At 43.4% G+C, this 12276-nt stretch overlaps 1 protein-coding gene across 6 annotated transcripts in view; it reads left to right on the forward strand.

Moving 5' to 3' along the window:
* YEATS2 (YEATS domain containing 2) overlaps nt 1-12276 on the forward strand; it is a 120662-nt gene that overhangs the window by 82991 nt on the left and 25395 nt on the right. For all 6 annotated transcript variants that reach the window (XR_016233195.1, XR_016233194.1, XM_070072402.2 and 3 more), the window contains 3 exons: nt 432-593; nt 3286-3485; nt 4203-4361. Coding sequence is in view for 4 of the 6 variants with exons in the window: in XM_070072402.2 (XP_069928503.1) it covers nt 432-593; nt 3286-3485; nt 4203-4361 (521 nt within the window). In the remaining 2 variants the exon portion in view is untranslated. The remainder of the gene's footprint in view (nt 1-431; nt 594-3285; nt 3486-4202; nt 4362-12276) is intronic.

Genomic DNA, 12276 nt, shown 5'->3' on the forward strand with positions numbered 1-12276 from the left:
GTAAAGAGATGAATTACAGTTTCAAAATGTATGTGCCATTCGTTGGCTTAGCATTTCTTACTCCTAGGAAAGTGAGGGGAGCTAGAAGTCTTGTTTCAAATCCATAAATTATCGTACTGGAAATGGACTAAAGGGACTTGAAGCAAGTGGGAGAAAGTGTGTCATCATCAAGTCTAAATCATAGTACTTTATTATCATTTATTTATGATCATCCCATTTATATATGGAAATAAATCAGTTTGTGGCAGGCTCTTCTGGAGTAAAAACAGTTTCTAATTAGCAAGGTATTTAAGAATGCCAGCGTTTAAAGTACTGTGTATTCATGTTTTTAAATAAGTATTTTATTACTCTGTATTTAATTTTATTGAGAGTGTTGCCTTAATTCCATTAACTGTTTTTCCTCCTCTTTTTTTCCTTCTTCACTATTTTAGTAATGGCAACATTGCAGCTACCAGCCACCAACTTAGCCAACCTGGCAAATTTGCCTCCAGGCACTAAACTGTACCTTACAACAAACAGCAAGAACCCTTCTGGAAAAGGAAAACTACTGCTGATCCCTCAGGGAGCCATCCTGCGCGCTACCAACAATGCCAGTTAGTCCATCATTAAATCATTTGATTCTTGGTCTCGGGGTATGTTTATTTCGTCCACCTGAGGGCAGTTCTTACCTGATGGAGGAAGAATTTCTGTAACTAGTGGTGTAATGGTAACATTCACCCAAATGAATTTAAAGCTCACCTAATTTTGCTAGAAGAGGGTTCAAATCATCACAGTCTTAGGAGATGGCGGTATTATTCTGGGTTCCTTTATTCATCCCTGGAGAAGTAGGGCTGCTGAGATTGTTTTGGGAAGAAGCTGTCTACCTGAAGGGTAAAGAAGGAGTTCTTCCTTTCACTGGTACCTGAAAACTGTCTGGTGATTCCTGAAGGAAGATTAGTCTGTTTCCAGGAGCTGGAAGTATATTTCATCTTCAAGGGGGTGGGAATACGACTAGAATCAAGTGTCCCTGCTTGCCATTCTTTAGATGTACTTTCTACATTTGCGAAGTTTGGAAATACAGAAATAAAGTTTCCCTATCAGTATGTACATCTGAAAGCCCCAAGGGAATTAGGTAGCTTCTCTAGAGTTAGCAGACAGTGAGGGTGATATTGAAAAGGAAAAGGTAAAGAATTTCCCTCAGTCAGAAGCAGAAGGTACGGCATAGGTTCGCTAGGAATTCAATAGTCTTGTCAAAACACAGCAGGCAAGCCCATTGCCATTTCTTTTACTCAGTGTGATGATCATTTCTACTCTCTTATCCTAATATTTTTTTCCTCATATAAGCAATGGTGTAAAAAAATTAGATATGTAAGAAAAGAACAGTATAAAATATTCCAAAATTCATTCATAAAGCTACTTGGATTTTTAGGATATCCTCAGAATCAAGATAAAGCACTGGGAAAGGATTTGTTCCAATAACAGTCAGCCATTAAGATGAGGAAGGAAGTTGAACTCTAATATTTATAAAGTGGCTGTTTATAATCCAGGTAGTTTATATACATTGTCTTAGCAAAAATAGTTTAAAAGGGCCATAGGCTTTGAAGTGGAATTTGAAATGCAAACAAGAATTATGCCCTAGAATATTTATAAATGTCTGATTTTTCCCAGGCCAAGAAGAACAGAAAGTACTAAAAAATTACACTGAATTCCAGCAGTTTCACTGAAATTGGTTCAGATGCCAGAAAGTTTTGAACTACCTGAGCAAATCCAAGTGTTGATGAAAACATAGCTCTTAAATATCAGTATCAGGATCTCATACAAGTAATTCAAAACACTTATCAAAAATAAATCCTTCATTGTACTTGTGGCTAAAATACAGTCAGTCGTCATTCAGTTGAAAACACAGGTCGAGGGGCCAGCGCTGTGGCATAGAAGGTTAAGCCTCTGCCTGCAGTGCTGGCATCCCACATGGGCTCTGGTTCAAGTCCCGACTGCTCCACTTCCAATCCAGCTCTCTGCCAGTCTGCCTGGGAAAGGAACAGAAGATGGCCCAAGGACGTGGGCCTCTACAGCCACAAAGGAAACCCAGAAGGGGTTCCTGGCTCCAGCCAGGCCCAGGCGCAGCCATTACAGCCATTTGGGGAGTGAACCTAATCTCTTCAGATCTCTTCCTCTCTGTGAATCTCTGCTTTTCAAATAAAAAAAAAAAAAAAAAAAAAAAACTTTTTTAAAAAAGGAAAAGAAGATACAGGTCAAGTATCCCTTACCTGAAATGCTTTGAACCAGAAGTGTTTTCAGATTGGGGGTATTTACATGGGCTCTCCTTGCTGAACTTCTCTAATCTGAAAATCCAGAATCTTAAGCTTTTTTTCAATTACTTTCTTTTTTTAAAGAATTATTTATTTATTTGAAAGGCAGAGTTACAGGGAGGCAGATGCAGAGAGAGAGAGGGAGGGAGGGAGGTCTGTCTTCCATTTGCTGGTTCACTCCCCAAATGGCCACAATGGCCAGAACTAGGCCAGTTTGAAGCCAGGAGCCAGAAGCTTCTTCTAGGTCTACCACCTGGGTGCAGGGGCCCAAAGATTTGGGCCATTATCTACAGCTTTCCCTGGCCATAGCATAGAGCTGGATCAGAAATGAAGCAGCTGGGACTTGAACTGTTGCCCACATGGGATGCCAGTACTGCAGGTGGCGGCTTTACCTGCTACACCACGGTTCTGGCCCCTATACTTTTTTTTTTTAATAAGGTTTATTTTTATTTTATGTATTTGAAAGAGTTACGGGGGGTGGGGAAGATATGGTTTACTCCTCAAATGGCTGCAATGGACAGGGCTACACCAGGCTGAAACCAGGAGGCAGGAGCTTCTTCTGGATCTCCCCTGTGGCTGCAGGAGCCCAAGGACTTGGGCCATCATTTGCTGCTTTCCCAGGCACATTATCCGGGGCTCAAACCAGTGCCCATGTGGAATGCTGGTGTTGCAGGCAAAAGCTTAACTTGTTATGCCACAATGCCAACCCCTCGGCATCTGAAACTTTTTGACAGTCATGTCAGTGCTCAAAAACTCTCATTTCAGATTTCACATTTTTGGATTAGGGATGCTCAGTCTGTAAGTAGGTTTTGGTCTTGTCTTCATACTAGGAAATTCTCTTCCTCTTACCACAGAATCTATATTATAGAAGAGAAACAGAAAGCAGGAAAGAAGGAGGAAGCGGCTATAAGGGAATCGTCTCTAGGCTCAGTTTGGTGGTTTTCTGCTGAACATTTGCCCAGTACTTTCACGATGCTGTTGTAATTTGTGTTTTTAGACCTGCAGTCTAGCTCAGCTGCTGGTGCTGCTGGTGCTGGTGCTGCTGGAGGAGGCGGTGGTGCTGGAGGAGGCAGCGGAAGTGGCGGGGGAGGAGCAGCAGGAGGAGGAGGAGCGGGAGGAACCCAGAGCAGTGGCGGCCCTGGTGGGATATCCCAGCACCTGACCTACACATCTTACATCCTCAAGCAGACGCCCCAGGTCTGGTCCTTGGTGACTGATCTCTAAATCACTTAGCTACTTGATAACTGCTTTTATTTATAGTTGATTTACTTCTCTGGGATCAGGGGTCAGCGGTTTAAATATTGTTATGGGCTTGTTTTGAGAGAAGAGGAAATCGATTCAGAAAGACTTAAGTAACTTATCCAAGATTAAGCTTATAGTACAGTTGGGGTTTTAATCCAGATATCTCTGCTTCAAAGAAAGATTTCTAAATCTATGGTATATGTCCCTAAATCTGTGAAGTAATAAACACTATTTATGTATTGTTGAAAGTTTGCTTTCAAAAGCAAGTGACCAAAGAGAGAGTATCAAATTGTGGTGTTTGGAGTTAGGCTAGAGTTAGTTAGTAACAGATTTCTACTTTTTTTTGTGGTCACTGAAATCTTGACTCTCCTGTGAGGAAGATACTACAATGTAAGTTCCCAACGTTAATACTGAGAAGCATGGAGAGTTACCAGTCTGAATGATTAAATTGGCTTTGAGGGCTAGATTATAAAACTTGAGTTTTCAGTAGCCTAACTCTGTAAGTACTATGTAGAATTTCATAATTGGAAGTAGAAACGTTACTTTGAGTTTCAGAATTCAAGGAGAGAGCATTGTTGCTCTCTCCTTGGAATCTTACGAATTAGAGCATGACAGCAAGTTATATGAGTTGAACAAATTGATTAGTCCCTTAATTTTGTTTTTCTAATTCAGGGTACATTTTTGGTTGGCCAGCCATCACCCCAGACATCTGGAAAACAACTGACCACTGGCTCAGTGGTGCAAGGAACCCTGGGAGTCAGCACATCCTCTACACAGGGACAACAAACACTCAAAGTCATCTCTGGACAGAAAACTACTTTGTTTACACAGGTAAATACACAACCCAAAATATGTGGTGATTGAAGCATTTATTTACCTATCTATAATTTCACTCTTTAAACAGAGAAGTAAAAATTACATTAGAAAGTGAACAGTAAACTAGTATAGGAAGATTAGAACAGATCTTGAGGTTTGGGAAAACATAAGTACAATAAAGAAAATAAGAGAAAATAAAAAAAGAAAAAAATAGAGAAAATAAGGCCAGGGATTATTCAGCCATGCAGACAGTAAAACTGAGAAGCTTGAGAAGTTAGCAAATTACACTATTTCTGAGGGGAAAGAAACACGTAATATTTCCTTAGAAGAAATAGATTTCCTTGATACTTCATTGGAAAAATTCTCTGAGGGAACTTCATCTAGGAGACCTTGTGTAATAGGCAGTTTCAGCCGCAGTATCCATACTGTAGGTGCCAATGGTGGGTTTGATGTATGTTTCTACAGCATCCTTTAGTATAAACCAAAGAACAGTGACGGAGTTTTTTTTATTTGTTTAAAGATTTTATTTATGAGGCTGGTGCTGTGGCATAGTGGGCTAAGCCTCTGCCTGCAGCACCAGCATCCCATGTGTGCGTGGGTTCATGTCCCCCCTGATCCTCTTCCAATCCAGCTCTCTGCTGATGGTCTGGGAAAGCAGTGGAAGGTGACCCAGGTGCTTGGGCCCCTGCACCCACGTGGGAGACCCAGAAGAAGCTCCTGGCTCTCTGTCTGTAACTGGCAGAATTACAGACAAAGGTCTTCTATCTGCTGGTTCACTCTCCAAATGACTGCAACAGCAGGAACTGGGCCGATCCAAAGCCAGGAGCCAGGAGCTTCTCCTCGGTCTCCCACGCGGGAACAGGGGCCCAAGCACTTGGGCCGTCTTCCACTGTTTTCTCAGACCATCAGCAGAGAGCTGGATCGGAAGAGGAACAGATAGGACACAAACTGGTGCCCATATAGGATGCTGGTGCCTTAGGCAGAGGCTTAGCCCACTAAACCACAGTGCTGGCCCCCTGACAGAGAGTTTTAACTGGGTGTGAGATGTCAGAATCTTATATAGGAGGATTCTATAGCTAGATTTCCAAAAATTTAACAAACAAACCAGAGATACTGAAGGGTTTCTACAATACAAATACAATCCCAAAAGCAATATTTTTGGGGCCAGCACTGTGGCATAGCAGGTTAAGCCTCCACCTGCCGATGTCAGTGTCCCCTGTGGGTGCCAATTTGAGTCCCCGCTGCTCCACTTCTGATTCAGTGCCATGCTAATGTGCCTGGGAAGGCAGTGGAAGATGGCCCAAGTGTTTGGGCCTCCGCCACCCACTTAGAAGCTCCTGGCTCCTGGCTTCAGTCTGGCCCAGGCCTAGCCATTGCAGCCATTTGGGGAGTGAGCCAACAGATGGAAGATCTCGATCTCTCTCTGTCTCCTTGTGTCTCCAAAACTCTACCTTTCAAATAAATAAATAAATGTGTTTTTTTTTAAAAAAAACTTTTTAAATATCTGTATTTAAATGTCAGCATTTCTCAAAACACGGAATGAATGTTAAGTTTTTGTCAGATACTTTCCCTGTGTCTATTGAGTTGACCATACGGTTCTCCTTGTTTTGTTTGTTAATATGATGAATCACATTTATTTGTCAGTTGTTAAACCAATCATGCATTCCTGGAATAAATCCCACATGGTTATTGTATGATTATCCTTGGTTAATATATTGTTGAATTGGACTATGCGGTTTTGTTAGTTTTTGCAGAGGGTGTTGGGCAGTAGTTTTCTTTGTAATTTCTGTTTGATTTGGTATCATGGTAATAATGTTGGCCTCATAAAATTAATTGGAAAGCTTCCATTCTTTTGTGGAAGAGTTTGCATAGAATTTTTATTACTTCTTTCTTAACTGCTTAGTAGAATATACCAGTAAAGCCATATTAGGGAGCCAGCATTGTGGCATGGTGGGTGAGGCCGCCACCTGCAGTGCCGGCATCCCATATGAGTGCCAGTTTGAGTCCTGGTTACTCCTCTTCCAATCCAGCTCTCTTCTGTTGCCTGGGAAAGCAATGGAAGATGGCTCAAGTCTTTGGGCCCCTTTGCCCACGTGGAAAGACCTGGAGGAAGCTCCAGGCTCCTGGCTTTGGATTGGTGCAGCTCCTGCCGTGGCGGCCAAGTGGGGAGTAAACTAGCAGATGGAAGACCTCGCTCTCTCTCCCTCTCTCTCTCTCTGTAGTTCTGATTTTCAAATAGATAAATAAATCTTGAAAAAAAAAAAAAAAGCCATATCGGCCTGAAGTTCTCCTAATTGAGAAGGTATCTTGCCAACATTTTAAATTCATTTAAAGATAAAAGATAGTTCTGGTTGTTTTTTTCTTCTTGAGGAAGGCATGATAGTTTGTGTCTTTTAAGGAATTTTTCCATTCAACTAAACAGTCAAATCACTGGCATAAGGTATTCCGAGTCCCCTTTTGACGTCCTTGAAATCTCAACCCAACCTCCCACTCTCTGCAGCTCATCCCCTGCTTTCCATTTTTGGTTTTGGTGATTGTCTTCTCTTTTTTCCTTTGTCATTCTAGCTAGAGGTTTATCAATTCATTTATCTTTGCAAGTTTCCAGCGTTTGGTATGCTTCAGTACTAATTTCCCTTTCCTCAGATATCCTTGGCTAGTTCAGTGTAGTTCAGGCACTACACTTCACTTCAGGCCATTCTTTCAACTCTTAGCAGATCTCTTCCCTGCTTGTGTTGCAGCCAGTGGCGACTTCCTCCTTGCCATTCTCCAAGAGTTGGTTACTGTTGTTTCTTCCTCCTTGGAAAGACTGTCTTTATTTTATTTATTTATTTATTTTTGACAGGCAGAGTGGACAGTGAGAGAGAGAGACAGAGAGGTTTTCCTTTTGCCGTTGGTTCACCCTCCAATGGCCGCCATGGCTGGCGCGCTGCGACCAGTGCACCACACTGATCTGATGGCAGGAGCCAGGTGCTTCTCCTGGTCTCCCATGGGGTGCAGGGCCCAAGCACTTGGGCCATCCTCCACTGCACTCCCTGGCCACAGCAGAGAGCTAGCCTGGAAGAGGGGCAACCGGGAAAGAATCTGGCGCCCCGACCGGGACTAGAACCCGGTGTGCCGGCGCCGCTAGGTGGAGGATTAGCCTAGTGAGCCGCGGCGCCGGCCGATTTTTTTCTTTTTAAAGATTTATTTATTTAGTTATTTGAGAGGTAGAGTTACAGAGAGAGCGAGGGAGAGACAGAAAGGTCTTCCACCCAGTGGTTCACTCCCCAGATGGCCACAACAGCTGGAGCTAGGCTGATCTGAAGCCAGGAGCTTCTTCAGGGTCTCCCACATGGGTATAGGGGCCCAAGCACTTGGGCCATCTTCCACTGCTTTCCCAGGCCATAACAGAGAGCTGGAACAGAAGAGGAGCCTCTGGGATTTGAACCAACACCCATATGGGATGCCGGCACTGCGTGTAGAGGCCCCCGTAAAGACTATCTTTAGAGTTCAGGTTACTTTTAAAGACTTTGTTCTGTTGTTTGTCCACCATCGGGTGCCTCCACTAGCTTATGAGCACAACCAATTGAGTAGTGTCTTTAACTATTTATCTTTTCTCTTTTTTTGATTTTTTCCTTTTTTGACATGGTGCTGGGAGAAGTATTGCTGCTTGTGCTTTAGTCCGCAATTTTTAAAAAAAAAATATTTATTTGAGAAACAAGGAGAGAGAAATCTACCACCCACTGGTTCATTCCCTAAATGCTCACAACAGCTGGGCCTAGCGCAGCCTGAAACCAGGAGTCTGAGATACTTTCCAGGTTTCCCACATGGGCAGCACGGACCCAACTACTTGAGCCATCCCCAAATGAATGCCTCTCATGGTCAACATTAGCAGGACGGAAGCTGGAGTCAGGAGCCAGAGCCAGGTATTGAGCCTAGGTACTCCAGTATGAGATGCAGGTGTCTCAGTTGGCATCTGAACTGCTAGGCCAAAGGCCCACCCTAGTTTACCACTCTCAACCCTGAACAGAGAAGTTTCTAAAGTTTTATTCATTTATTTGAAAGGCAGAGTAATGGGGAGAGACAGAGAAAAAGTGAACCATCTACTGGTTCACTCCCTGAATCCCATAACTGGGTCTGGTCCATGCTGATGCCTGGAACTAAGAACTCAGTGTGAACCTCCCATGTGGGTGGCAGGAACCCAAGTGCTTGAGCCACCAACTGCTGCCTCCCAGACACATTAGAAGGAGTGGAGGCTGCACTTTCTTAAGAGATACTGGCATTCAAAGTGTCAGCTTAACCTCCTTTTCTACAACACGCACCCTGAGAAATGCTTTTTTAGTGATTAAAGTAAAGGTGCTTGTGGGGAGGCATTTGGCAGAGCAGTTAAGCCGTCTCTTGGGTTGCCAGTGCCCCATATCCAAGTGCCTGGTTTGAGTCCCAGCTCCTCTGCTTCCAGACCAGCTTTCTGGGAGGCAGCAAATGATGGTTTGAGCCCTGTCACTCAGGTGGGAAACTCAGTTGGAGTTCAGGGCTCCTGGCTGTGGCCTACCCCAGCCCTATCTATTATAATCATTTGGGAAGTGAGCCAGTGGAAGATTTCTGTCTCTGTCTCTGGTCTTTCTCCATGCCTCCAAATAAGAATGAAATAAATAATACATTTTTTAAAATAAAGAGTTCTACTTTACCAAAAAAGAAATTAAGGTCCATGTACCATGAAGGTAAAATAGTGTAAATTTGCATTGAACTATGGTAGCAGAACATAGAAGGTATAAAAACTATTAGGAATATGAAGATAATTAATAAAACTACAGTTAAAGGGAGATTTTATTTTGACTCTCAGAATTTAGCTAATCACATGGATAAATCCTGTTAGAAAAAAAGGATTTGAATTGGAATAACACTGTGAACAGGCTTAATTATGTAAAAATTTCAGTCACATTTTACTTTTTTGCCTACGGAATGTGAACAAATTTATACTCAGCCCCCAAAAGAATCTTAGCATATTCCAAAAGTATCATTCATTATACCTCATTCTCTTAGCCAGTAAAAAACTCAAATCAATAATAACCAAAAAACACTTTGAAATGAAAATACTCTAAATTCACCAAGAAAGCAAAATGAATTATGGCTTTAGATTGGAACACAATTACTAGTTTTATTAGTTAGGGTTCTGCAGAAAAGCAGAACCAGTAGGATAGAGGAGATTTACCATAGCAGCTGGCTCATGCAGTTCTGAAGACTGAGAAGTCCAAGTTGGAGAACCATCAAAGCTGGTGGTGTGCCTGAGGCTGAGGCTAAAGATCTGAGAACTGGCAAGGCTGGGAGTGAGGGGCACACAGTCATAAATTCTGGAGTCAAAGTTGCCAGATCAGGGGCTGTGATGTCTAAGGACAAGAAAAGATGAAAGTTTCAGCTTAAGGAGAGAGAGGGAATTCTCCCTTCTTTTTGTTCTAGTGGATCTCTTAACAGATTGGATGATGCCTGCCCACTTTGGTGAGGGTGCTCTTCTCCTGATTGAAATGCTAATCTGTTCTGGGAATACATGTTTACCAGCTATTTGGGCATCTCTTAACACACTTAAGTTGACATAAAATTAACTATCACAGAACATCATATTGAAGCTGTGGAAGCAACTCAAAACCAAGCTGTAGAAAAGCTAAAGCTTTAAATACTTTTTTCATTATTTCCCACATCTTTTATTAAGGCATCATTTCTGTGATCAAAAAGAGATCCTAAGTGTACTACTGCTCAGTGAGTTTTGACCAGTATATTTGTTTTTTTTGTTTGTTTGTTTGTTTGTTTTTTGACAGGCAGAGTGGACAGTGAGAGAGAGAGACAGAGAGAAAGGTCTTCCTTTGCCGTTGGTTCACCCTCCAATGGCCGCCGCGGCCGGCGCACCGCACTGATCCGATGGCAGGAGCCAGGTACTTATCCTGGTCTCCCATGGGGTGCAGGGCCCAAGGACCTGGCCATCTTCCACTGCACTCCCTGGCCACAGCAGAGAGCTGGCCTGGAAGAGGGGCATCTGGGACAGAATCCGGCGCCCCCACCGGGACTAGAACCTGGTGTGCCGGCGCTGCAAGGCAGAGGATTAGCCTAGTGAGCCGCGGTGCCGGCCTTGACCAGTATATTTGTTCATGCAAACACTGTTGCAATCAAAATAACAGTATTTCTCAACACTCTAAGCATTCCCTTTATTTTATCCTATTACCATTTTTCTATTTCTTTCACAATAGATTAAGTCATTGCCTATTTTTAAAGTTCTGTACAGTATGTACTCTGTTGTGTCATTCTGTTCATCATGTTTCTGAGATTTACCCATATGTGTATCAGTAGCTTTTTTTTTAAGGTTAATTTATTTGAGGGGCCAGCACTGTGGTACAGTATTAATCCTCCGCCTGCGGCACCGTCATCCCATATGGGCGCCGGTTCTAGTCTCGGCTGCTCCTCTTCCCATCCAGCTCTCTGCTATGGCCTGGGAAAGCAGTAGAAGATGGCCTGAGTTCTTGGGCCCCTGCACCCACATGGGAGACCGGGAGGGGGCGCCTGGCTCCTGGCCTCGGATCAGTGCAGCTCCGGCTGCTGCGGCCATTTGTGGAGTGAACCAACGGAAGGAAGACCTTTCTCTCTGTCTCTCCTCTCGCTGTCTGTAACTCTACCTCTCAAATAAAAATAAATAAAATCTTTAAAAAAAAAAAAAGATTAATTTATTTCAAAGGAAGTGTAACAAAGAGAGAGAAACAAAGAGCTTCCATCTGCTGTTTCACTCCCCAAAGGGTCACAACAGCCAGGACTGGTTTAGGCTGAAGCCGAGAACCAGGAAATCCATCCTGGTCTTCCACATGAGTGGCAGGAACTCAGGTACTTGACCCCATTGTACACTGTTTCCCAGGCACCTGAGCAAGGAGCTATATTGGAAACAGAGTAGCCAGGACTCAAACCATTTTTTTTTTTTTTAAGATTTATTTATTTATTTATTTATTTGAAAGTCAGAGTTGCAGAGAGAAAGAGAGAGGTCTCCCATCCGATGGTTCACTCCCCAGATGGCCACAACGGCCAGAACTGCGCCGATCCAAAGCCAGGAGCTTTTTCTGGGTCTCCCATACGGGTGCAGGGGCCCACGGACTTGAGCCATCTTCTACTGCTCTCTCAGGCCATAGAGAACTGGATCAGAAGTGGAGCAGCCGGATCTTGAATTGGTGCCCATATGGGATGCCAGTGCTTCAGGCCAGGGCTTTAACCCTCTGCTCCACAGTGCCAGCCCCTCAAACCACTTCTTAAAAGAGATGTGCCCAACCCAAGTGGTAGTTTAATGCAATAATAATAATAACTTGGAAGAGTTACAGAGAAATGTGGAGAGACATAGATCTTCCATCCGCTGATTTTCTCCCCAAATGGCTGCAATGGCTGGAGCTGGGCCCATCTGAAATAGGAGCCAAAATCCTTTTCTGGGTCTCCCATGTGGGTGCAGGGCCCAAGCACTTCAGCCATCCTCCACTGTCTTCCCAAGCCACCAGCAGGGAGCTGGATTGCAAGTGGAGCAGCCAGGACTCTGGTCCAATCCACTACACCACAGCGCTAGCCCCTAAATGTATGCTTATAAGAAGTGGACAAACAACTTGATAAAGTGGCTGTAACTCTCCCATATGTCATGTGGGACAGTTCCAGTTGCTCTACATCTTTACCAGCATGGAAGAACATCATTCTTTGCCATTTTAGCTATTTTTGTGAGTGTGAAATGATATAGTTTTAATTTTCAAAGACTCCAAAGCAAATTATGCCATGGCTGTTATTTCTGGTCTGTGATCATGGCTTCTTCATTTACTGTGTGACTGTGGTTAAAGTTGCTGAGCTTCATTTCCTCTAAGACAGAATTAAAATCCATCCTGTGAAGGTGATGAAGAGATTGACTCAGGAGTGCCACAGATACATACACATGCTTTCTGCT

This window comes from Oryctolagus cuniculus, chromosome 4 (genome assembly GCF_051225735.1).
Source record: "Oryctolagus cuniculus isolate XC-2025 breed Fujian yellow rabbit chromosome 4, ASM5122573v1, whole genome shotgun sequence".
In the NCBI taxonomy this organism is placed as follows: Eukaryota; Metazoa; Chordata; class Mammalia; order Lagomorpha; family Leporidae; genus Oryctolagus; species Oryctolagus cuniculus.